A 23504-nucleotide genomic window follows, 5' to 3' on the forward strand; every position below is an offset into this window, starting at 1 on the left:
AGTGACGTCATAGTCCCGGCTCCGGGGTGGGGCCCGCGGGGTGAGGGGTCGGTAAATATTGGTGACGTCACACCGCCAAGATGGCGGAGGGGTGAGCGGGGCACGGCCGGGGGGACCGGGAACTGGAACGGGACGGGAACGGGACACGGACCGCCGTGGGCACGGGGCGGCGGCCAGGGGCTTGGGGGGGTGGGATCTGGGAGCTGGGATTGGGATCTGAGATCTGGGGTTGGGATCTGGAGCTGGGGTTGGGATATGTGGTCGGGGTCTGGATTTGGGGTCGGGATCTGGGGCTGGAATCTGGGGTCGAGATCCGGGTCTGGAGTTGGGATCTGGGCTCGGGATCTGGCTCTGGGTGTGGGTTTGGGCTCTGTTCGTGTCGCCTGACGCCGTGTCCGCGCAGGGAGGACGGCGGCTGGTGGCGGAGCTGGCTCCAGCAGAGCTATCAGGCCGTCAAGGAGAAGGTGCGAACCGGCAACCGGCACCGGGCGGGACCCGCGGGGCGGCGGGGCTGAGCGCAGCCGGGAGGGTCTCCCCGAAGCGGGATTGGGATGGATTTGCCGGGAATCTTCCGGCTCTGGGTCATGCCGGGCTCTGTCATGTGAAGATCACCCTCAGAGCAGAGGGGGCTGTGCTTCCAGCATGGCTTGGTGGTGTGTAATTTCCTGCCTGTGACTGCACTGCTTGTGCTAATTATACACAAAACTTCGACCCAGGCTTTTCCCAACCTGTGTTTTTCCTCGTCTTAGCTTCAAAACCTGCTGGAATGTGTTTTGGGCATAGCAGATGCTGTTGTTATTCAGGTTATTCTGGTTTTGCACATTCCCCAGGTTGGGGTGAGGGCTCTGCTGGGCTAAACTCTCACACTTGAGTTTCTGTAACATCCTGGGAGCCATCAGGGCTTTGCTGGGGAGCCAAAAGCCTGGAGAATCCATCTGCTGTCTCCTTGCAGTCCACAGAGGCTTTGGAGTTCATGAAGAGGGACCTGGCTGAGTTCACCCAGGTGGTGCAGCACGACACTGCCTGCACCATCGCTGCCACGGCCAGCGTGGTCAAGGACAAGCTGGCAGTGAGTAGGGGCTGGGAGAGCTTCAGCATCATCCTGTGCCCCCCCTGCCACAAGCAGGGACACCTCCCACCACCCCAGGGTGCTCCTAGCCCCGTCCAGGGATAATTCCAGGGATGGGAGAGCCACAGTTTCTCTGGGAATTCCATCCCACCACCCTCCCAGGGGAGGATTCCTTCCCAAGATCCCATCTAACCCCACCTTCCTTCAGCTTAAGGCCTTTCCCTGTTGTCCTGTCACTCTGTGCCCTTGTGGATGGGCGTGGGGGGGGTTCCTGTGGTTCCCTCCCCGCTGTGCTGGGCAGTGTCACTGTGGGGTGACAGGGGCTCTCCACACCAGCTGTGAGCCTCAGCCCTGCACAGCTGCTGCTGCTGCTGGGACAGTCCCACCCCAAACCAGCCCCAGACCTGGCTGTGTCCTTCCCACAGAGCCTCAGCTCAGCTCCCCCCCTGGGGCAGCTGCCTCCCACCACACCCTTCTCCCTTTCCTGAAGGGACAGATCCTGCTTCCTTGGGGATCCTGCCCAGAAATTCTGGGATGTTACTGACACTGTGCTGCCTCTTCCCTTGAAGAGGGCAGAAGGCTCCTCAGGTGCCACTGAGAAGGTGAGGAAGGGGCTCTCTGACTTCCTGGGGGTCATCTCGGACACCTTTGCCCCCTCCCCGGACAAGACCATTGACTGTGACGTTATCACGCTGATGGCCACACCCTCAGGTACCACTGAGCCCTACGACAGTGCCAAGGTGAGTGTGCCCCTCTGGGGGCTGGCATCCTGTCCCCTGGCCCCTGGCCCTGCCCTGACAGCTGTCCCTGTGTGTCTCCTCCAGGCTCGTCTCTACAGCCTCCAGTCCGACCCAGCCACCTACTGCAACGAGCCTGACGGTATGGGGGGCTGCAGGGGGCTGCCCTGGGGGTCGGGGGGCCAGCAGGAATTCCCTGGAGCCTTTGGCCAGCAGGGCTGGCTTTGCCTGTAGCTGTTCTTCTCTATGAAGAGCAGATCTGGCTCTTGTCTCAAAGACCAGCTTAGGCTGAGTTTACTGGCCCAGTTTAAATTGGCGCCACGTGTCCTTGGGCTGGCAGAAGAGTTCTGAGCCCTCTGTCTCCCTCCTCCTCCTCATCTCTCCAGTGAAACTTCCCCAAACTGTGGTTTGTGCCAAGGATTGTTATCCCTGTGCTTGTCCCAAACAGGCCCTGCTGAGCTGCTCGAGGCCTGGCTGGCTCAGTTCAACCTGGAGGAGAAGAAAGGGGAGATTGCAGAGCTGCTGGCAACCAGCCCTTCCATCAGGGCACTCTACACCAAAATGGTGAGGCCCTGCCTGGGCGATTCCTCCTTTGGGGAATGCTGCAGGAAAGCCCCGAGCTGTTCGTCCCCTGCCGCTGGCATGGAAACAGCTGTGGTTGCAAATGGAAAAAATGGTTGCAATAAAATGGGAGCTGCAGGCTCTGGGAGGAGAGAGGGGCATGGCAGCAGCTGCAGCTCTGCCTCTGAGGGGCTCATCCCTTTCCCTGACCCCTTTCCCAGGTCCCTGTGGCTGTTTCCCACTTGGAGTTCTGGCAGCGCTACTTCTACAAATTGCATCGCCTGGAGCAGGTGGGTCGGGCTGGGAGGGGATTCCCTGGGGCTGCTTTTCCTGGGAAAACAGGGAGCTGGGCTGGCTCCTTGGAGTCAGTGATGCAGAAATGCCTGGGGGAAGGAAGGGACTGGGGCTGTGAGCAGCTGCTGATGCTGGATTCCCTGCAGGATGAAGCCAGGAGGGAGGCTCTGAAGCAGCGAGCGGAGCAGAGCATGCACCAGGAGGAGCCGGGCTGGGAGGAGGATGAAGGTGAGACAGGTCTGGGGGCTCTGGGAGGCTTGTGTGGAGAATTTGTGGTGGGGTGGTGGCTCCTCCTCACTCCCACAAATCCCAGTGGGCAGTGAAGGGGCAGCTCCAGTCTCTGCGCAGTGACCAGTGATGGGATCTGGGCACCTGGAGCTGTGTCAGGGGGGTTTAGGTTGGATGTCAGGAAAATGTTCTTCCCCCTGGGGGTGTTGGGATGTCTGTGCAGGGCCAGGGGTTGGACTGGATGATCCCTGTGGGTCCCTCCCAGCTCAGGACATCCTGTGATTCTGTGAAATCCAGCTCCCAGCCCGGCTGCTGCTGCACTTGCTGAAACATCTCTCGCTTCTCTTCTGCCTCCCTACAGAGGAGTTCTTGGGGATGTCCCCCCTGCCTTGTGCTAACATCACATTCCCAGGAGCAGCACAGAAAGAACCTGCCCCGGAGGGAACCCACCCCGCTGCTCCCCAGGGCCCCTCGGGGCAGAGCTGGGCTGTGCTGCCCCCAGAGCTGGTCCCAGTGGAGCAGAGCCCCTCGGAGAGCAGCGAGAGCGTGTCCCTGGTTACTCAGATTGCAAACCCTGCCTCTGTGCCTGCCACCCAGCTACAGACTGCAGCTCCACCCCTGGGCACCCAGGACCTCTCCCAGAGGCTGGAGGAGGCCACTTTGGAAGAGCAGAGCTCCCTGCCAAATCCCCCAGAGGCTGCTCAGCCTTGTGCACCTGCCGAGGGATCAGCAGCATCCTCAGAGCCAGCAGCTGCAGCGGAGCTCAGAGAGCTGGAGAGCAAAGGCCAGGCCAGGACAGAGACTCTGAGGGAAGAGGGGCCCACAGATCTGAGAGTCTTCGAGCTCAACTCGGACAGTGGCAAATCCACCCCCTCCAACAACGGCAAGAAAGGTTTGTGTGGAGTTTGGGAACCCCCTGGGAGAGGCAGCTCTTGGGGAAAGGGCTCTGGGTTGGTGGTGCTCAGGGAGAGGAGAGGGAAAGTGATCAAAGGTCTGCTGGCCGAGACCCTCCGTGGAGGGAATGTGGTGGTTCCTTCCCTCTGCCTGTCATCCCTAGGAATGTCCCAATGACAGTCCCCAAGTCTAAGTCCCTCCTGTTGTTCCTTATCCACTGGAACCCAACACATCCCAGTTTTCCCAGGCCAGAGGAGAAAATGTTCCAGCATCCACCTCTCCCACTTGTGCTGCACCAGCCCTGGCTGTGAGGGAAGCAAGCTCGGTCCATCCCATCCCTGTCAGGGAGCTGTTCCTGGGAGTGTGGAGGCTTTCCCTCCTCAGGCAGGCTGTGTTACCTCAGAGCCTGGAGAATTCCAAGGCTTTGGGGCCAGCTCCGGTGGCTCAGTGGGATGTTTGTGTTTCCAGGCTCCAGCACGGATATCAGCGAGGACTGGGAAAAGGACTTTGATCTGGACATGACAGAAGAGGAGGTGCAGCTGGCGCTCTCCAAGGTGGAAGTGTCTGGGGAGGTGAGTCAGGGGAGGCAAAACTGCCCCCCAAAAGCATCACCAGCCCCTCAGGGTGGTGCTGCATGAGCAGAGAGGGGCTGGTGGGATGAGTTTGCAGGCAGATCCCTGTTGGGAAGGTGTGGGACTGCGAGGATACACCAGGCTTTGTGCTGACTCAGGTGCCCTGGGCAGGAGGAGCTGTTGACTTACACAAACAAACGGTTGAAAACGGCTCAGAAACAGTCCAGAAACGAATTCCCTCTTGTTTGCAGCTGGAAGATGAAGAGTGGGAAGACTGGGAATAAAGCAGCTACTCCCAGTGTGTGTCACAGGCTCATTTCCACCATCGAATGTGAATCCGATCACGGAGCGGCCGTTCCTTTGTGTGTGACTGTGCTGGGGGTTGCAGTTCCAGGCTGGAGGAGTTCCATTCCTGCTAAAACCTGTGGGCAACTCAAGTGACCCCTTCAGATCCAGGAGGAGGAAGCAGGAGGTCACTGGGCACACAGGAGCCTGACTTCTGCGTAGGTCCTAGAGGCTGGCCAAGCCCAAACTGACCCTGATGTTGGGAAGAGGCAGAGTGAGGGGTCCCTGGGGCCAGCTGGGCTCCCAGAGCCCTGCCAGCTGTGCTGGGTGCTGCCAGGCTTGCCAGCTGGCTCCTTCCTTGCTTGTGTGTGCACGTGCAAAACCCACAGCTGAGAGGCTCCTGGATGTGGCTGTGCCTGCTGCGCTCGCTGCTCTGCAATTCCCACCCGGAAAACAACACCCAGGGAGGGCCTGAGGGCTGGAGGTGCTGCACAAAAAGGCGCTTGGCTCGTGGCTTTGATCCTGGAAGGAGCCAAACCCCCTGCCAAACCCTGAGCTTCTGCCTGGCTTCTTGTCTTGGAAGCTTTTTCTCAAAGGAAACTCCCGTTTCCAGCAGTTCCTCAAAGAGCCAAGGCCTGCTGCTCCCCTCCCTTTGCAGCTGCACCACCTCCCTGCACTGGGTTTTGTGTCTTTCTAGTTAAATTCCCCAAGCAAAATCCTCGTGGCTTGCTCTTACTGGAGCCCTGCTGGGCTGGCAGTGGTTGGGGTCACCTGGGAACAGAATCCCTCGTGCTGGTGCCCAGTTCAGCCCTTGCCTGACCCACTGAGCACTTCAGCCTCTGCTTGGCCAGAGAGAGGCTCCCAAATGCGGGTGTTCTCTGCTGCCTGAGGCTGTGTCCCCATCTGAGCCCTGTCCCTCCCGTGCCAGCCCTGCAGCCACCGCGAGCTCTGCTGTTCTCACTTGGGTTCCTTCACTCCAGCCCCCCGTGACTGCTTGTGACGCTTCCTTCAGCCCCACGGCCTCTCTTTGGGGCAGTTCCCTTGTTATGACACGAGATGTTGCTGCTGCACAGTTATCCCGAGGGGACGGTGCCCTCACTGCCCTGCCTGGCCTTTGGGGCGGTGGGGTGACACTTTTTGCCTTTGTCCTGCCCCTTCCACTGCGGCTGGAGGTTTCCTGCTGGGTTTGGGCAGCACTAAATGAGGTGCCCTTGGAAGAGTTGGGGATTTGGGGTTGGGTTTTTTCTCCTTTGGGATGACTTTGGAGCATCCCTGTCCTGCCAAAGCCCTGGGGACAACTCTGCTCCTGCCTGGGGTGTGGTGGGCCCGGCAGGGCCTCACCTTGTCCTGGCTCAGGTTGTGGTGGGCAGGGGACGCAGGGGACACCGGTGGGGACCTGGGGCTGGCGTGAGTCCCAGCTGATCCCACGGCAGAGCTCGAGGGTGCAGCATCTGTGTCACTTTCTTTTCTTCTTTAGTGGAATTAACCGTTGGGTTGGTTGTGCAATATTCTCTGTTCTTGAACTATTCCGCATCCCTCTGAGCCTTTTCTAGCTGGGGTGACAAACCAGGAACAATTCTAACAGCTGGTAGTTTTGTAACGATGACTTTCTCCAAACCTTTTACAGACTTGCAGTTAACAGCAATTAAAGGAGTTCTCAAGAGTCTCTGCCTGTCCCGGGTGTTCTCATTTCCTGCAGGGTGGGGATGACACAATTTTTCTTTGCTGCCATCTCCCTCAGGGGAGGCAACCCCCACTTTCCAGGGCTCTGAGTTACCCCATAAAACCACCCAGAGCTTGTCTCTGGCTGGCCCATCACCCACGAGCCTGGGTAGATGGCAGACCCCATCCAACAGCCCCTTCCAATGGGGACATTCCAGGATTCCGGGACACCACGGGGCTGCTGGCAGTGGAGGGGGTTTGTCCCAAGGATTCCTGACACCGTTCCCAAGGGATGCTGCCTGGGGGGGGGGGGGAACGCTGGGCTCCACCAGCTCTTTTCCCTTCTGCAGCCAAGGGAATGGGACATCAAGGAGGGGACAGGGATGAGTGACAGGACAGAGGTGACAGGACACGAGTGACAGGACACAGGGGACAGGACACAAGTGGCTGGACGAATGATGGGGTAGAGGTGACAGGACACGAGTGACAGGACGGAGGTGACAGGACACGGGGCAGGACACGAGTGACAGGACACGAGTGACAGGACACAAATGACAGGACGCCGCCGCTCGCTGGGGGCGCCCGATCCCCGCGGCCGCGCCCCGCCGCCCTCCGCGCGCACAGGTTTGGCCGCCCGCGGCCGCCGTCCGGCCCGCGCCCCGCCCGGTGCCGCCATATTTTGGCCGCCGCCGCCAGCCCCGGAGCCGTCGCCGCCGCCGCCGCGATGGGTGAGGGCCCTGAGGGGCGGGCGCGGCTCGGGGAGCACCGGGCACGGCCGAGGGGGTTTGGGTGGAGCCGGAGGAGCCGCCCCGGTGCCGGGCAGCGCTCACAGCCCGTCCGCCCCGCGCTGCCGCCGCCGCCCTCGCCTCTCCCCGGCGTCCCGGGCGCTGCCGGGGCTGAGGGCGGCGGGCCCGGCGCGGCCGCTGAGTCACCCCGGGGCCGCTCCGGGGGCTCTGGGGGCACGGGGAACCTTCGGGGGGGCTCGGGGAGGACGGCCCGGGGGCTGTGAGCGCTGGAGGAGCGGCCCCGAGGTGAGGCGGGGGGTTCTCGGTGAAATACCCCGGCCCGGGGCTGTCCGTGCTGCAGAGCCCGGCTTGGCTTTGGGAGCTCTGAGAGCCCCTTTGGGGGTGGCGGGGCTGTAACTTCGGGGTATTTGGGGCTGTGCTGCTGTAGCTGAAGCCTCCCCGGGCTGTCACATCTCTCTGCTCCGTTGGAATTCCCGGAGAAGTGCTGGATTTAAATCCCGACCTCTCCAGCAAACCTCTCCGCCGTCCTGATAACCCGGCACGGGGGGTTTGGGTTCTTGGGACTTTAGTCCACGTGAAGCTCCGGCCCCCAATGTCACCGTGCCGCGCTGTCCCGGTGTCCCCGCGGGTGACGCTGATGGACAGGGCCGGGATGTGCTGCTCTGTTCCCTGCGAATAAATCCCGCCCCGGTGCCAGGACGCCTTTTAAATCCCTCCAAAAAGTGCTTTAATTCCAGCAGCTTCTTTCGTTTTGATGTGCCTGATGTGGGAGGTCCCAGCTCGGCGAGGAGAAGTGGCTTTATTATTATTATTACTGTTATTATTATTATTATTTCGAGGGTTCCTGTAGAAAGACACGGTTTGGAAGGATGAGGTGGAAAAGCCGAGCCTGTAGCAGCCGTGTTTTCCTTAAAGTTTCCTTAAAATCTTCTGGGAAATAAGCACGAAAACGTTTCCATTTTCCACCTGCAATATTGTCTTTTAAGCAGAAACTAAATGGTTTTAAAGTGGCGAGTTTAGGTTGGTTATTGGGATGAAATTCCTCCCTGTGAGGGGCTGGGATGGAATTCCCAGAGCAGCTGTGGCTGCCCCATCCCTGGAATTATCCCTGGCCGGGTTGGATGGGGTTTGGAGCGACCTGGGGTAAGTGGAAGATGTCTCTGCTGAACTTTCACCTCCTTCCAAATCAGGGATTCAGCGAAGCCCCAAACCTGCCCTGGGAGGTGGGATTTTGCCTGTCGGGATCTCCTCAGGAGCTTTTCTGCCTCCAAACCCTCCTGAGGTGTTCCACAAGTCACTGACCACGTCTCTGTGTGTGCCTGCTGCACCTCCCAGCCCAGAACAGCTTTGAAATCTTAATTTATTAAGGCTTGAGATGTAAAACCCGGCAGCTCTGAGGAGCAAAACGTCCTGGGGGGGCCTGGTGGGGATGTCTGGAAAACTCTTGGAGCTGAGAAATTCGTGCACAGGAGCTTCCCCTTCTCCCCGCCACTGCAAGAGTTTAACATCCCCCTTGTTTGAACCGTCCCCGTGTAACTTTATCATTTTTAATTTTATTATTTTTAAACAAGCTGAGGCTGGGGGTTTTTTTCTTCATTATTTTAAGTTAATGGTGCTGTTGGAAATCGCCATCAGCTCATTCCTGGTTTGCCACGCAGGTGCAATCTTTAAATGCCTTTTCTTAGCGCTGTTTAACCCCACGGAGCAATCCTTATGCTCATTTCTTAATAAAACCCCCGTGGCTGATGAATTGAACAGGCTGATTTTGCTCTGTTTGCTTTCGTTAAGCAGAGCAAACATGAACTTTGTCAAGGTTGGAGGTGGGGAGGGGGAAGAGAGTTTCATCGTGAAAATCCTGCAGGAGGGAAAGTCCTGATTCCTCCGGGCTGCTGAGGTCCAGAGAAATCTGCTTAGCAAATCACACAGCGCTGCTTGTTCCTGAGGCGAAGCACGTGTTAAAAGGGATTTTATATCTCTCTCTAATTATCTCCGAGTGTTTCTGGTCGGTTTTAATCTTTGACTCCCCTGGCTCGAGTTGGGAGTGGATCCAGTTCGAGTTTTTCCCTGTTTTTAGGGATTGTTCCAAGCGACTCTCAGCTGCCACACTTGATCAGTCCGTTCTAAAAGGAATTCTGCGTGGATAAATCGGACTTAAACCCTCAAAATTTTGGGATGAAAAGCTCCAATGAGGAGGAGGGAGGATGGAGGAGTCGCTGAGTTCTTTCCCCACCGAGGCAGGGACATTCCAGAGGGATTCCTGATCTCGGGGAAAGAGAAAACAAAACTGCCTGACAGAGAATTCCCCCAAAGAGAGATTTGTTCCCTCTCCCTTCCCCCTCGGAGCGCGGCACATTCCAGCGCTGATATCACATCCCCGGGAGCCAAAATAACCGCGGGGATCAGGGAATTACCCCTGGAGAACAACCCAGGCGGATTTCTGCCTCTTTTCCAGGGTTTAACTGCTCCTGGGGGAGTTCTGGGGTGGTAGGGACAGCCCAGGCTCGTGGTTATTTGACAGGATTTTATTTTTTGGTGTGGTTGTTCTGTTTAGCTTCATTTGTTCTGTCTTCTGAGCAAACAAAGTGAGGTTTTGCCTTTTATATTTTTCTATTTGTTCGCTGCAAAACTATCAGTAAAAAAAAAAAAAAGTGCTTTTGACAGGGAAAAAAATGTTCTTTTGACTGATTTCTGGTAGCAGCTCAGAGCTGTCCTTTCACACATCAATCCAACTCCTTTTATGTAGTTATTCATATAAATTTATATACTATAAACTACTTTTATGTATTTATTCATTTGATTTGTATTTAAGTGCTACAGATGATTTAGTCTTCTTTTTCCTAGGCTTTCAACTCACTTGATAAAAGTCGTCCTGGACACATTTTATTTTATTTTTTTTCCTAGGAGAATCCTCTGGAGATAATTAATTCTGTTAGGAAGGGATGGGGAGGATCCTCTGGGATTTCAGGGAAGTGGAGAATTACGAGGAGCGAGGTTTGCCCCGTGAAACTCCGTTTATTTCGCTGCAATTTGTCTGATTTAAGAGGAGCTGAAATTATAAATCACCCACTTTATCCCATCCCGGGGAAAATTTGGGTGAAAAGGGCTTTTAGAGGTCACCTGGGAGCGGGGACTAATTGGCAGATTAGCGCTGATGAACTTCCTCAAGTGCTATTTATTTACACTTTGCATAATTCCCGCTGCAAAGAGCAGCTGTCAGCCTCTCCTGGCCGGCCTTGGGAAGGTTCCCTGTGGGGAAAAAAGGGAATTTTGGCTTGAAAAGAGTCGTGTCAGGTCTGGCTGTGCCTCCTCCCTGAGTCAGCAGCACAAATCCGGCAGTGACTCAGCTCCCAGGCTTTCATCAGCAGCTGAAGGGAAAACGTTGGAAGCAAATTCTTCTTGTCTTGCAGAGAATTGGGAAGAGGAGGGGTTGGATTCCACATCCAGGAATATCCAGGAGTCGTTATAGTAACAACTCTGGAATCTGAGTTTCCTGCTGAGCCTTCAAAGTTCAACTTTCACCCCCTTTTTTCCTTTCTTTTAAGTGGGAAATACCTTCCCGTCCTCCAGCTTATGCTCCCAGGGTTTAATCAGCAGCTGAAGGGAAAATGTTGGAAGCAAATTCTTCTTGTCTTGCAGAAAATTGGGAAGAGGCAGGGTTGGATTTCCCATCCTGAACATCCAGAAGTCTTTATAGTCACTCTGGAATTCGAGTTTCCTGCCTGTGGTGGATTTTAATTCCCTGCTGAGCCTTCAAAGTTCAAACTTTCACCCCCTTTTTCCTTCCTTTCAAGTGGGAAATACCTTCCCATCCTCCAATTTATGAGTGTGGCAACTTGAACTCGTAATTCCTTGGCAGCTGGAGGGTTTTTTTTCCCTTCAGTGAAGCCAAGAGGGGCCAAATTTCTCCCAGCTCCCGAGGGGGTTTCCTTGGCACAGGAAATTGGGAAGGTGTTGTTGAGTTTAGTTTCTTCCTTAAGTTTGAAATGCAAATATTGATTAAAAAAAAAAAAATTGCTTTTTTTTTTTCTGGAGCTGTGAATGAAGTTCACTAATCCAGGGAGACACGAAAGGCAGAGCTAAAGCAGGTGGGATGTTTTGTCCAAGCTGGATGAGAACTTTTTTAAATGGAATGAACCTTGCGGGAATTGTTGTTTTCTTGTGTGAACTCCCTGAGGTTCTGAGTTCAGTGTCTGTAAAAGGAAATCTCTCCAGAGAAAAGTGAAAATCTGGGGCTGGAGGATTCCCTGCCCCATTCCTGACAGATCCTGATTAATGGGGATATTCCCAAATGGAATTGGAGTTTAGAGTTAACACAGAGGGAACTGGGTGTTTGCTACTGAAACATTCCAGACCCGGAATTTCTCCTGCTGGGTTTTATTCCCTGAGTTTGGTCCTGCTGCAAGTCCAGAGCTCCCCGTGAGCTCCTGATCCTGCATTTCTCACACCCACTGCCGTGGGAATGGGCTGGAATGTCCCAAATCAGCGTTTTCCTGCCATTAAACCATTGCCAGAGATGATGGACTGGGAGAAATCAATGGAAATCATCTGCAGGGATAAACTCTGGGGGAAAACAACCCAGAGAATTTTGTGCCAGCCAGCCCTGAAGGGTTGTTATTCTCTTTGGGGTTTCCCTGCAGGAGGACAGTTCTTGATGCTCTGGGCCAAAAAATAAAACCCTTAAAGGACAAGGTGCTGAGTTTGGTGGCAGCTGGAGTGTCGTGTGTCACTTGGCTATTTCTGTGCCTGCTGCTAATCCCGTGTGTGTCCTCGCTTTTCCTTCCTCCTTTCCTTCAAAACCACCTCTGAGTTGGAGCCTTTGCCTTCCAAAAGGAGGATTAAGAGCCTTAAATTGTTTGGAGAACTGAGCTGTCAAACTCTTCCGTGTGGCTTCATGAGGCACAACGGGGTGGGAATATCAATAAAAACACGACAGTGCTGCTTAAATCCATTTTCTGAATTAAAATCTATATCCAGGTGACACCTGGCTGTTGTGTGGTCAGATATAAACCCCTAAAACCTGTAGATTTCTTTATTTTTTGGCGTCTTTTTTAGCTGGTTTTGAGAAATCACAGAACTGAAAGGATTTTGTTTCCTCTCCTGTTAAAATATTAATTTTTTTCCCAGTTGTTTTCTCTCTTCAGTAAGGAAAAGCTGGATATTTGTATTTAGGAGATGTTTTTCCTTGGGTTGGCCGTGGGCTTTTGGGTCTGACACTTCTGCAGTTGATCCTGGAAGGGCTCCAAGAGTGGCTGGAGGCTGTTGATAAGTGGGACAGAAACACTGTGGGGGCTGAGGGTGCCTCAGGCTGGGAATGAGGAGATTAAACTGCACAAACTTCCACCTGCCCTCAGCAGCTGGAGAAAAACCCAAAAATACTGATTTTTCAGCTGAGTTCTGGGGGAGTAACTTGCTTCAAGGCTGGTTGGTTGATGCTGAGAAAGGCACAAATGTGTAAATAACGTCAGAGGTGGGAGAATTTGGGGAGTTTTTCCATGTTCAAAGCAGGATTGAGGGGTTTCTATCCTTCCCTACTTCAGTTACAGCACCTGGCTGCCCTCAGCTGTGCCAAAAGTCGGATTATCCCTTCCCTGACTGAGAAGGGAAACTCTGAAGGAATCAGGTTGGAATTGCTGCCTTGGTCAGGTCCTGACACCTGGTGGGTGTCCCTCACCTGCAACTCTGCCCTGGGCTTGTTAGAAACTCAAAAACCTTCATTCTCCTGTGGTTTTTGCTCTCTGGGAATAAATATCCAGGGAAAAGAAACCCAAATAACAATTCCTGCTGTTGGGTTTTTGCTCTCTGGGAGTAAATATCTGGGGGAAAAAAAAAGCCAAATAACGATTCCTGCTGAAAACCAGCACTTGGAGCAAATGAATATATTTCATCTGCTTATTCCATGCCTTGGGAGGACACCGAGGAGCAGTGACAAGAAACCCTGAGGTGGATTTTTTTTTCCTCTGTTTTCACAGAAAACTATCGAATGAAGAGCTACAAGAACAAAGCCCTGAACCCCGAGGAGATGCGCCGCCGGAGGGAGGAGGAGGGGATCCAGCTGCGGAAACAGAAACGGGAGCAACAAGTAATTGTCACCTTCAGTGGGCTGTGCTCAGCCTTGTCACAGTCCAGATTGTGCTGCTGCCTCACTGCAACCTGCAAGGATCTGTGCCTTAAAGTTTGTTGGCAGTCCTTACTTTTTCTATTCTGAAATCTTGCTTTTTTTGCCCCCCCCTCTTTTTTTTTTCCTTTTTTTTCCTCCTTTTTTTTTTTTTTTTTTTTTCTGGACTCGGTTCACATGGAGAACTTTCCAAGCATTTTATTCTTGGGCTGCTCGAGGTTTTTTTTTTATTGTTCACAGATCCTTGATTTTTAAAGGATTTTTTTTTTTTTAGCTATAATTAGTGGATGGGATTATTTCCTGGAGGAACAGGAAGAGCAAGTGAAAGTTTGGCCTGCATGTATTTCTTCACCCTGGGTGTATTTCTTTTTTTTTTTTGGAAGCACGAGGTGATTCTCAAGTGATATGTTTGGCACTAAATATTTGCTTTATTAGCAGCTTACCCAAGCTGCTTTTTGCCCAGTTCTTCCCTGATTTTGGTCAAATTCTGCACTTCCCTGCCCAGGTTGCTGAGTGATTTGGGAATTTGCTTATCTGAGGGCAAAACTTAACCAAGATTTGTGAGCCAGAGAGTGCAGAGCTGCTGTTAGTGACCACTTTTCCCTCAGCTTCCCTTCAGTCCAGGCAGGATCTTGGTTGAGGAACAAGAATGTCCACTTGTGGAGCCTGTCCATCCTCGTTTTCTAATAACAATCCCTGTGCTTTGTTCCCCACCAGCTCTTCAAAAGGAGGAACGTGGAGCTGATCAACGAGGATGACTCCATGTTTGACAGTCTCCTGGTGGATTCCTACGTTACTTCCACGACCTGTGGGGTGAGATTCAGACACACTCAATGATTTGGGGGTGCTGGGACCCTGCAGAGATCCCCAGAGATGCTGTGGCTGCCCCATCCCTGGAATTATCCCAGCTTGGATGGAGTTTGGGATACTGGAAGGTCAAATTCTGCCCTTGGCAGGAGGTGGAACTGGATGAGCTTTAATCTCTTCCCAACCCAAACCATCCTGGGATTCTGTGATTGCATGGAACTGCCCAGCTCCAATGGTTTTATTCCCTCAATTTCAGGAGTGTTTGTGTAAGTGGGTGCAGGCAGCTGGAACAGCCACAAACCCTCAGCTAAAATGCCAAGAGGAAATTGATTCCTGAGGGGAAAGGTTTATTCCAGTGGAGCCACGAGCCCTGCAAAGCTCAGCCCATGGCCAGGGAATCCCCATCCTGCTGCTCACTCTGGTTTATCAAGGGTTATTCCCAGCTGCATGATCAAAAATCCTCCTCCAGTGTCCTCCCCTTTTATCCCATTTTCCCCAGCAGCGTTGCAAATGTGATCCCCAGTTTGGAATCTTTGGATTTCTGAGCCCAAATCCTGGGAGGATGTCATGCCTGTGATGTCTGAAATGAAACCATTTCTCTGTTCCCCTCTGCACCTTTCCAGGAGGGATTGATCACAGGAGAGATGGTGGAGATGCTTTTCTCTGATGACCCTGACCTCCAGCTAGCAACCACTCAGAAATTCAGGAAATTACTCTCCAAAGGTAAAGAAAATAACTCATCCCTGCCCCAGCATCCCACAGAGCCTTTTTGCGAGGGTTTCTGCACAAAAGTTTTGCAGGTTGAGGGGGGAAAAAAATTCCTAATTATCTAGAAATGTGATAATCTCTGGTGTTGCTGATGATTGCCAGAATCAGCAAATGATTCTGCCAAGCTGCCCTGAGGAGTTGAGACCAGTTTGAGGGAATTAAATGAACATTTCAGGCTTGTTACTCCCCTGCATGAAGCCTGTTCATTCCCTGACACTGCCTTGCTCTTTCAGAGCCAAATCCTCCAATAGATGAGGTGATAAACACTCAGGGAGTGGTGGAGAGATTCGTGGAATTCCTGAAAAGAAGTGAAAATTGCACATTACAGGTAAAGGTGATTCTGTTTTCAGTTCTGCAGGGTGTGCAGCTGTTTAACTTGTGGACCCACAGGTGCTGTCCAGGGGAAAAAATGAGATTTCGAACCCCAAAAACGCAGGTCAGGTGATCTATAGGAGAAGATCAAACTAGTCTGTAATGTAAAAAAAAGTGTAAATTGCTCTGAATTAAATTCTTGGAATAATCCTGGCAAAAATCACCTAATTCAGCTGCAGCGGAAGAGAGTTTGGCCTTCCTGGAGCTGATGTTTCTGCTGAGATTTGGTGGAGCCATGGGGTAAACCTGCAGGAAGGAACTGTGTGAGGAAAAACCTCCATTGCTGGAGGCTTTTAGGCAGAGGCCAAGAGATGTTAGACGGGGGTTTGAGCAGTGCTGATCCTGCCTGGGGCAGAGGGGAGGCCTGGGTGCCTTCCTGGGATTCCTTCCAGCTTGGTAATGAGTCCTGGTCTCTTTGGAGGGGTTAAAGAGGCTTCCATACATGGAATTTGATCCAAGTTGATGACTGCTTTCCTCTCTCTCTGCCCTCTGGCCCCAGGCCATGGACCTTAATGTCCAGAACTGGGTGGAAATCTGGTTTTAAACCAAAAAAAGAGAAGCAAAACCAGGGAATTTTTGCTCAACTTCCCTTAAATCTTGGGGATGTTGGATGAAATATTGAAACTTTTTTATTTTGTGTGTTCCTGCACTTGTGTGCCTTCACTTTTCTTGCTGGGAAATGGTTGTGGAGGAGAAATGACGTGGTGGTGGCATCCCTTGCTCATCCTTTGAGCAGCTCTTTTATTGCTCAAGAAAACAAAATCCTTTGGCTATTGAGACATTCTCTTCCTTTCTCTCCCAAAACCTTTGTAGCAGAAGCGGAGCCAGGATGTAAAGAGAGTTATTTTGCTGCATCAGGCTGGTTTTATTCCTATTTATTCCTATTTATTTATTCCCTGGTTTCAGTTTGAGGCCGCGTGGGCCCTGACGAACATCGCCTCGGGCACTTCCCAACAAACCAAAATTGTCATCGAGGCTGGGGCAGTTCCCATCTTTATAGAGCTCCTGAACTCTGACTTTGAGGACGTTCAGGAGCAGGTAAGGATCACCCCTCCCTTTGGGGTTTTGGAGGGAGCCACGTGTTTAAAATGCAACGTTGAAATGGAGCGATCCCAGGTGGCTGCAGAGCACAGATTGTTGCCTGGAATTCCAGGGAAATTGTCTCCTCAGCACATTTCCTGTTTCTCCCTGGTAGAAACTGAATGCTAAAGCTGTTTGCTGTTTCCTTTCAGGCTGTCTGGGCGTTGGGAAACATTGCTGGAGACAGCTCTGTGTGTAGAGATTATGTCCTTAACTGTGCCATTCTTCCTCCCTTATTAATGTGAGTAGCAGTTCTGGGAGTCCCCTTGTAGCAGGGCAGCAGATTCCCTGGCAGTGTGGGATCCCTGGGAATCAAACCTCTGGGTCAGAGTAGTGGGAATCTGTGGACAGCATTCCTCACAGATTCCCTGGCACTTTGGGATCCCTGGGAATCAAACCTCTGGTTCAGAGGGAGAATGTGTGGACAAAATTCCTCACAGTTTCCTCGGTAGTGTGGGATCCCTGGGAATCAAACCCCTGGGTCAGAGGAGTGGGAATCTGTGGATAAAATTCCTCCACACCGCTCTGGGGCTGAAGCAGGTGCTGCTCCTTCACAGGGTGTCCCTCAGCTCCTGCTCTCTGCTTGGGCTGTGGGTTTTTATTTTTGGGATTGGAGTAGGGTCAGGTCTCTCACACCACCTCCCTCAGCACTGTGATAATGTGGTTCTGTCAGGCCTGGGCTCTGGCAAGAATTAATCTTCATCCCAGCCCTGGGAAGGTCAGGCTTTGTCCCAAATGGCTGATTTTGCTGCTCGTGGTGTCAGTCAGGGCTCAGCCTCACTCCTCACCCCACAGGACTCACTCTGAGCTCAGGCTGAGCGCTTTGTGCCACTTGATTTCTGGTGATGGCTGGGAATGTCTTCCTGGGCTGAACTGGAGCGGAATGTTTTGGTTGGAATTCTTTTGGTTCCCTCTGCTCCCACATCAAGGACAATAATCCCTGGTAATTCTCTGCTCAGGCTCCTCACCACGTCCACCAGGCTGACAATGACGCGAAATGCTGTCTGGGCCTTGTCCAACCTGTGCAGAGGGAAGAGTCCACCCCCTGAATTTGAGAAGGTGAGAAGAAATGCCCTGTTGGCAGCCAGGTGATGGGGACACACCCAGTTCAGGCCTTTCTCTGGGTTATTTTGGGCTGTTGACCTTGAGGAGGGCACAGGGTGAGGTTTTTGCTGCTGAGGTTGATCTGGATGTTTAATTTTTCCCAACCTTTCTGCTGGACCCCTCAAATAAGGCACAGGCCCAAGCTTCCATAGAAAGTTTCTCTAAACCGTTTTCTTCAGAACTCTGAAGTTTTGAGACTTCAAATGATGACCAGCAACTGTTCTGAGACCTGGAGATGGTGAAAACCAGGACTGCTGTGGCATCTTCCCTTTCCCTGTCCAGGGACCCTAACTAAAGGTCCTGCTGGCTTTTCAGGATCTCATCCTCCTTTGGAAACACAAAAACCTTTTGAATCAGCATGTTTTCACTTTTTCTAAGTGAAACCTCACGTATCGAAGCTGGGAAGCCTGTGGTGAGGGCTGAAATCTGAATTGAGTGTAAATATAAACCCACTTATAAATGAGATCTTGAATCTCATAATATTAATTTATCAATTCAGTTATAGATTTATCTATTCAATATTAATTTCTTGAGACTTGGTTTCAATATTGAGAGTCAGAGACAGGGCAGAGCTCTTTTCCAGGAGCTCCCAAAGCTCAGGGGAATCCCTCAGTGTGATTTGAGTGCAGCACCAAAGCTCTTGGGGTGGCTTGAGGGAGCTGTGGGAAAAGGGATGTGTGCCCATCCAGGACTTTAGCTGAGCAGGAGCAGGAGGTGTTTGCCTGCAGGTGTGGTGGTCCTGGCCTGGTGACTAACCCTGGGTGGTGGCTGTTGTTGCAGGTGTCTCCCTGCCTGCCAGTGTTGTCCCGATTGTTGTTCAACAGTGACTCTGACCTGCTGGCAGACGCGTGCTGGGCTCTGTCCTACCTGTCCGATGGTCCCAACGAGAAGATCCAGGCTGTGGTGGACTCCGGGGTGTGCAGGAGGCTGGTGGAGCTCCTAATGTGAGTATCTGTCAGGAGGCTGAGTGAGAGGATCCATCTGAATCCTGTCAGGGCACTCCAAACCTCCTGTGCGCACGGGATCCGGGCGGCTGAGCTGACCTGGGGTGATGAGGGAGGATCTGGAGCAGGTTCACAGCTGGAATTTGCTGGCTTTGGATTCCTGAGCTGAGGATTTTCCAGTTCTGCTCTGCACTGTGGAAAGACAACTGTGTTTGCCTCATCTTCTGCCCCAAAAATAACAAATTCACTGATAAAATAAACATTATCCCTACGAATTTTTGAAAATCAACCATTTTTTGAGTCGGCTTGACAACTGGGAAGAACGTTCTCCTTTCCCAGATTTCCTTAATGATTGCAGAGCGGTGTGTGCTCTCAAACTTCAAATGGAAGCCTGGTTATGAGGCAAATCAAAGAATAATGGCTAGGAGAAATCAGCTTGGCTTTGTTTCTCCTAAACCTCTGTGGAAAAGGGGATGGAGTCAGGATGCAAATGATCAAACTGCGTGGCAGCTTTGTTTCCAGCTCAGCTTACCCTGAGTTCTGTATGGCAGGGGGTGGAATCCTAAGGAAATCATGCAGGTGGGATAATAGGGAGGGGAATATCCTGAATATCCCAGTGATCTGATGGATTTGGGGTTTATCTTTGCACAATTTCCCTGCAGGCACAACGATTACAAAGTGGCCTCTCCAGCTCTGCGAGCCGTTGGCAACATCGTAACGGGAGATGACATCCAGACCCAGGTGAGAGGAGAGGGGATTATCCCTGCAGGGAATGCAGGGCCTGGCACTGGGAATCCCATTTCTCCTTCCTTTCTTCCTCCCAAAGGTGATTCTAAACTGCTCAGCCCTGCCCTGCCTCCTCCATTTATTGAGCAGTCCCAAGGAATCCATCAGGAAAGAGGCGTGCTGGACCATATCCAACATCACAGCAGGGAACAGAGCACAAATCCAGGTACAGTCTCCTCCAGCCCTCCTGCAGTCATCCCAGATTCCAAGCTCAGCGTTAAGGATTTGCAGCTTTTTTCCTCAGCCTGACCCTCAGAGGCTGGATTGGTTCACATCTCTTACAATGCAGTCATTTGGAAATTTGCTCCTGCCAAAACGAGCTTAAAAAAAAAAAAGGGAATGAAAATTGGGAATGGCAGCAGCACATGGACTGAATCCCACGGATTGGATCAGTGGGATTAGAGGAGATGCAGCCTCTTTCTCTCCATCCTCAATCCCTTTGAAGAGCTGGATCCTTTTCCTGACCTACATAGGGAAGCAGAGCTTTCGGGATTGATGGAATTCCAGGGATTGTCTGCCGTGCTGCTTATGGAATATCTGCTTTTAACAGGATTTGGCTGAGGAATAAACCACAGGAATCACTGCAGCGCTGTGGCTCACATTGGGATATGGAGGTGGAGGGTTTCTTTCAGGTGCTGGGAAGCTTTTTGGGAAGTGTTTCCAATCCCTGCCCTCTGTTCCCAGGCAGTGATAGATGCCAACATTTTCCCGGTGCTGATCGAAATCCTGCAGAAGGCGGAATTCCGCACGAGGAAAGAGGCAGCCTGGGCCATCACCAACGCCACCTCAGGAGGGACCCCTGAGCAGATCAGGTATTCCCTCACCTCCTCCTCCTCCTGCTGCCTGAATTCCTGGCAGTTTGGCCTTGAGGGGAATTTTCCAGGCAAAGGATGAATTTGGAGAAATTCTGGAGAGCGACTTGAGACGGGTGATTTGGAATTTCCTTCTGGACGAGGATAACCTGATCCCAAACTTTCGCCATCCCTCTTTGGATAGTTGAGGCTAAATATCCAAGCCTAATGGCAGATTAAATTCATTGACAGGTGGATTTGGAGAGACATGTCTAAACTTAATGACAGATTAAAATTATGTGGGCTTAATTCGAGCAGTTCATTTGATTTCAAAAGCAGCTCCTTTTCTTAAGAAAAAAAAGAGATTTCTGAAAACAAGTCTGTTTACAAATGCGAATAAACGGATCAGAATTAATGTCTGTTTTAAGGTAAATTTATTCATTTCAGTTGGACTCGTCTCCTTTGCTTTCCAAGGAGCAAAGGTGATGTTTCCCAGCTCCTGAGCACTCAGTGATGTGGGTGCTGCTCTCTCTCTGCAGGTACCTGGTGAATTTGGGTTGTATCAAACCTCTGTGTGACCTGCTGACTGTCATGGACTCCAAGATTGTTCTGGTGGCTTTGAACGGGCTGGAGAACATCCTGAGGCTGGGAGAGCAGGAAGCCAACCAGAGTGGGACTGGCATCAACCCCTACTGCAGCCTGATCGAGGAGGCCTATGGTAGGTGGGGCTTTGGGCACTGCAGGGATTTCTTGGCTCCTTCTCTGCTCTGTTAAAGGGTTTATTATACTCCAAACCAGCCAAGATTTGTTCCAAAACCTTTTCAAACTCGTTTAGTGGGTGATGAGAAAATACTTGAAAGAAAAAACTCTGACCTGGAGTCCAAGCTGAAAAAATGGTGGCTTGCCCCAGGTGGGAATATAAAAGCAGAAATGAGCTGAGCTCAGTAAGAAGTGACAGTTCTGGGTCTAAAATGGCTCTGAGTGTACCCAGTTCTGCACTGGAAATCCAGGGAGACTTTGCTTTTCCCTGGAGTGACTGAATTTGGTGGTGATGGATTTTTTTATTTTATTTTTTTTTTGTCCTGCTCTCGATGCTTTGAGGAAGAGCAAGTTCCTATTTTGGTCTGAAACTCCCTGTGAGCTGCCAGTGTCTGCTTTGCCCTCTCATTACTCTGAGTGTCCTGGTTCTCCCTGGAAGGAGAATTCCTGGAATTCCTGAGGGTGCACACAGTGCCATGGATGCTTTCTGTGCAGTGCTGGATTTAACTGGGGCAGCGAGAGCTGGAGGCTCCTGGGACAAGCCCTGCTCCTCCCTACCCCCTGAAGTTACCAAATTCCTCCTTCCTAATTCCACTGGAATCTGGGATTATCCTGCAGCTGGATGAGCTGCCTGGCAGGGATGGGATCCAGGGGCAGCTTTGGAATAAGTTGGACTTTGGTGTTCTGCATTTCACTTCTGCTCTCACAATTATTTTGAGGATGAGAGAGCGGATTTCTTTGTTTCATCCCATTCCACTTCTTTTTATTATTATTTTTTTTTTTTTCCTCCAAAGGTTTGGATAAGATAGAATTCCTCCAGAGCCACGAGAACCAGGAGATCTACCAGAAAGCCTTTGATTTGATCGAGCACTACTTTGGGGTGGAGGATGACGCAGCCGTGGCTCCTCAGGTGGACGAGAACCAGCAGCAATACATCTTCCAGCAAGCTGAGGCTCCCATGGAAGGATTCCAGCTATAATCCTTAGGGAGCGGGGGGAAAAAAAACCCCAAAAAACCCCCCAAAAAAACCCACCACAAACTTTCTGGAAAGTTTGGGAGAGCAGCTGCTGGTCGTGGCTGGGAAGGCTGGACAACCCACTCCACCTGTTTAGGAAAACTCTACAAATACAAAGAGCTGGGTCCTCCAGGAGAGAAGGGGAGTTTTCTGCTCCTTGGTTCTTTGGGCTGCTGCTCACGTTGTCTTTGGAGGCAGGAAGAACGCGGAGGTGACACGCTGGCACCTCTTGGTGGCTTCTTCTTTGTGGTGGTGTCTCCTCAAAAGCAGTTTTTTTACCTCCAGCCTTGGGTTGGGTGAGGACACACAGAGAGGAGGGAGCTGTTCTGGCCACAGTAATTCTGCAAAACGTGGGTTGATCTATTTAAATTTTCTTGTTTTTTTTTTTTTTTTTCTTCTTTTTTTCTTTTTTTTTTTTTTTTTTTGCACATGTTACTCTTTATTAAAGACTCTTTAATATGCCAAGAGCAAAGTTTAGCCCTGGCCTTCCTCCTTCAGGTGGACAATCCTGGTGAAGCCAGGACCCAGTTCCCTGATGAAAAATACTGAAAATGGACAGAAAAAATGAGAAGTTCTCTCACTGCTGGGAAGTTTATTTTTTTTTTCCTGCTGCTTCCCTTTGTCTAGATTTTTTTTTTTTTTTTTTTGAAGAACTGCTAGTGGTATTTCCAAGGATTAAAAACAAAAACAAAAAAAAAAAAAGCAACAAGAGCCCAAAGATGGGAACTGGGGTGGAATTTTTTTGGAGCAGGAAGCACAGCTGCTGTTGCACAGGTTTGGTTTGCATTGTACTGACTGATCTCAGAGCTCTGAAATGCTGAAACCCACCTTCATCTTTACTTGAAATACTTTATTTTCCATGAGAAACATGGGCTGAATTCTGGGTTTTTTCCTGCCTTGGGGTGCTTTGGGGTGGAGGAAGATTTCACTCCACCTGCCAGCGGTGATGGGAGCTCCAACAGCACCAGGTTTTCAGGTTGACCTCCTGCTCACAGTGGCGTAATGCACATTCTACTTCCAAAACCGGCAAATCTCTGTATTTTTTATATTATAGATGGGGAAGATATTTGTCTAATTGGGCCACAGAGAAAACTATATCTGAAATTCCTGCAAATAAACACTGTGAGGCAGGCACACCTGGAAACCCCCCGGGCTCAGGGGGTGAACGCGGAGCTCCCTGAGCCCCCGAGGCGCCTTTTTTTGAGTGACTTTGCCGCTATTTCAGTCAAAACCGAGGAGCCAACACCCAGTTCTGGGCTGCGGGGAGGGGGAGAGCTGAGCCCTTGTTGTGGAACGAATAAACTCCACCTGTGCAGGTGCCCGGCTGTGCTGTGCTCGGGGTGCCGGGGGGGGGCTCGGTGACCTTGGGACGGGCGCCCGGTAACGGGGGAGGCGCGCGGGGCATGCTGGGAGTTGTAGTCCTCAGAGGGCGGGCATGGTGGGAGATGGAGGCCACGGTTTTCCCTTTCCCTCCTCGCCCCGTTCTCTTCCTCCTCCTCATCTGCTTGTCCCCGTTTCCAGAGGAGCAGGGCGGGAATTGTTGTCCCCAGGGCACCCATGGGCCGGGCATGCCGGAAGGTGTAGGCCACAGTTTCCTTTCTTTCTCGTCGTCCTCTTCTTCCTCAACCCCGGGGCATGGCGGTAGTTGTAGGATACAGTTCCCTCTTCCCTTCTTCATCCTCATCCTCCTCCTCGTCTCCTTCCAGGCCTCCAGAGCAGGCCGGGAGCTGTAGTTCCTATGGCGCCCCGTTTCGCTGAGCATGCCGGGCGCTGTAGTTTGTGCCGCCGCCCCCTCGCGGGGCACGCCGGGAGCTGTAGTCCCCTCAGCGCCTCCCGCCGCGGTTGCCGCGTCTCCCCGGTGCTTCCCGGCAGCCCCCGCGCGGCGGGCGCTGATTGGGCGGCGGCACGGGCGGGC

The 23504-nt window shown here is 52.0% G+C and overlaps 2 protein-coding genes across 7 annotated transcripts; both read left to right on the forward strand.

Annotated features, from left to right (window-relative positions):
* The first annotated feature begins 24 nt into the window (after positions 1-24).
* BSDC1 (BSD domain containing 1) lies at positions 25-6306 on the forward strand. Of its 2 annotated transcripts, XM_066204689.1 has the most exons (11): positions 25-91; positions 404-464; positions 953-1069; positions 1639-1809; positions 1894-1948; positions 2255-2370; positions 2589-2657; positions 2808-2889; positions 3251-3781; positions 4252-4355; positions 4607-6306. In XM_066204689.1, exons 1-11 carry the CDS (start codon positions 81-83, stop codon positions 4637-4639), a joined length of 1350 nt encoding a protein of 449 aa, XP_066060786.1. In that variant the 5' UTR covers positions 25-80; the 3' UTR covers positions 4640-6306. The 2 variants fall into 2 exon arrangements, with proteins under 2 accessions (XP_066060786.1, XP_066060785.1); XM_066204688.1 differs by lacking the exon at positions 4607-6306 and having other exon boundaries at positions 4252-4499.
* Positions 6307-6949: 643 nt separating this feature from the next.
* Positions 6950-22906, forward strand: KPNA6 (karyopherin subunit alpha 6). 5 transcript variants are annotated; one of them, XM_066204684.1, is made up of 14 exons: positions 6950-7030; positions 13018-13220; positions 13881-13976; positions 14594-14693; positions 14972-15066; positions 16017-16148; positions 16343-16431; positions 17150-17249; positions 18075-18238; positions 18901-18979; positions 19065-19190; positions 19709-19836; positions 20355-20533; positions 21369-22906. In XM_066204684.1, the coding sequence occupies exons 1-14, from the start codon at positions 7027-7029 to the stop codon at positions 21551-21553; spliced, it is 1680 nt and encodes a 559-aa protein (XP_066060781.1). In that variant the 5' UTR covers positions 6950-7026; the 3' UTR covers positions 21554-22906. The 5 variants fall into 5 exon arrangements, with proteins under 5 accessions (XP_066060781.1, XP_066060783.1, XP_066060780.1 ...); XM_066204686.1 differs by lacking the exon at positions 6950-7030 and adding an exon at positions 7316-7333; XM_066204683.1 differs by lacking the exon at positions 6950-7030 and adding an exon at positions 8155-8191.
* Positions 22907-23504: the final 598 nt, after the last annotated feature.

Source organism: Chamaea fasciata, unplaced genomic scaffold (assembly GCF_029207755.1).
Source record: "Chamaea fasciata isolate MVZ Bird 193981 ecotype frontalis unplaced genomic scaffold, bChaFas1.0.hap1 SCAF_26, whole genome shotgun sequence".
NCBI lineage: Eukaryota > Metazoa > Chordata > Aves > Passeriformes > Sylviidae > Chamaea > Chamaea fasciata.

Excerpts from the sequence above, each read along its gene's own strand:
- KPNA6 (XM_066204683.1), top strand. The coding sequence starts at position 8,170 with ATGGGGTTTGGAGCGACCTGGG. Across the intron at positions 14,694-14,971 it reads CAGGAAATTACTCTCCAAAG|AGCCAAATCCTCCAATAGAT; the intron begins GTAAAGAAAATA and ends TTGCTCTTTCAG. Across the intron at positions 18,980-19,064 it reads GAGATGACATCCAGACCCAG|GTGATTCTAAACTGCTCAGC; the intron begins GTGAGAGGAGAG and ends TTCCTCCCAAAG.
- BSDC1 (XM_066204688.1), top strand. Across the intron at positions 1,810-1,893 it reads AGCCCTACGACAGTGCCAAG|GCTCGTCTCTACAGCCTCCA; the intron begins GTGAGTGTGCCC and ends TGTCTCCTCCAG. Across the intron at positions 1,949-2,254 it reads CTACTGCAACGAGCCTGACG|GCCCTGCTGAGCTGCTCGAG; the intron begins GTATGGGGGGCT and ends TGTCCCAAACAG.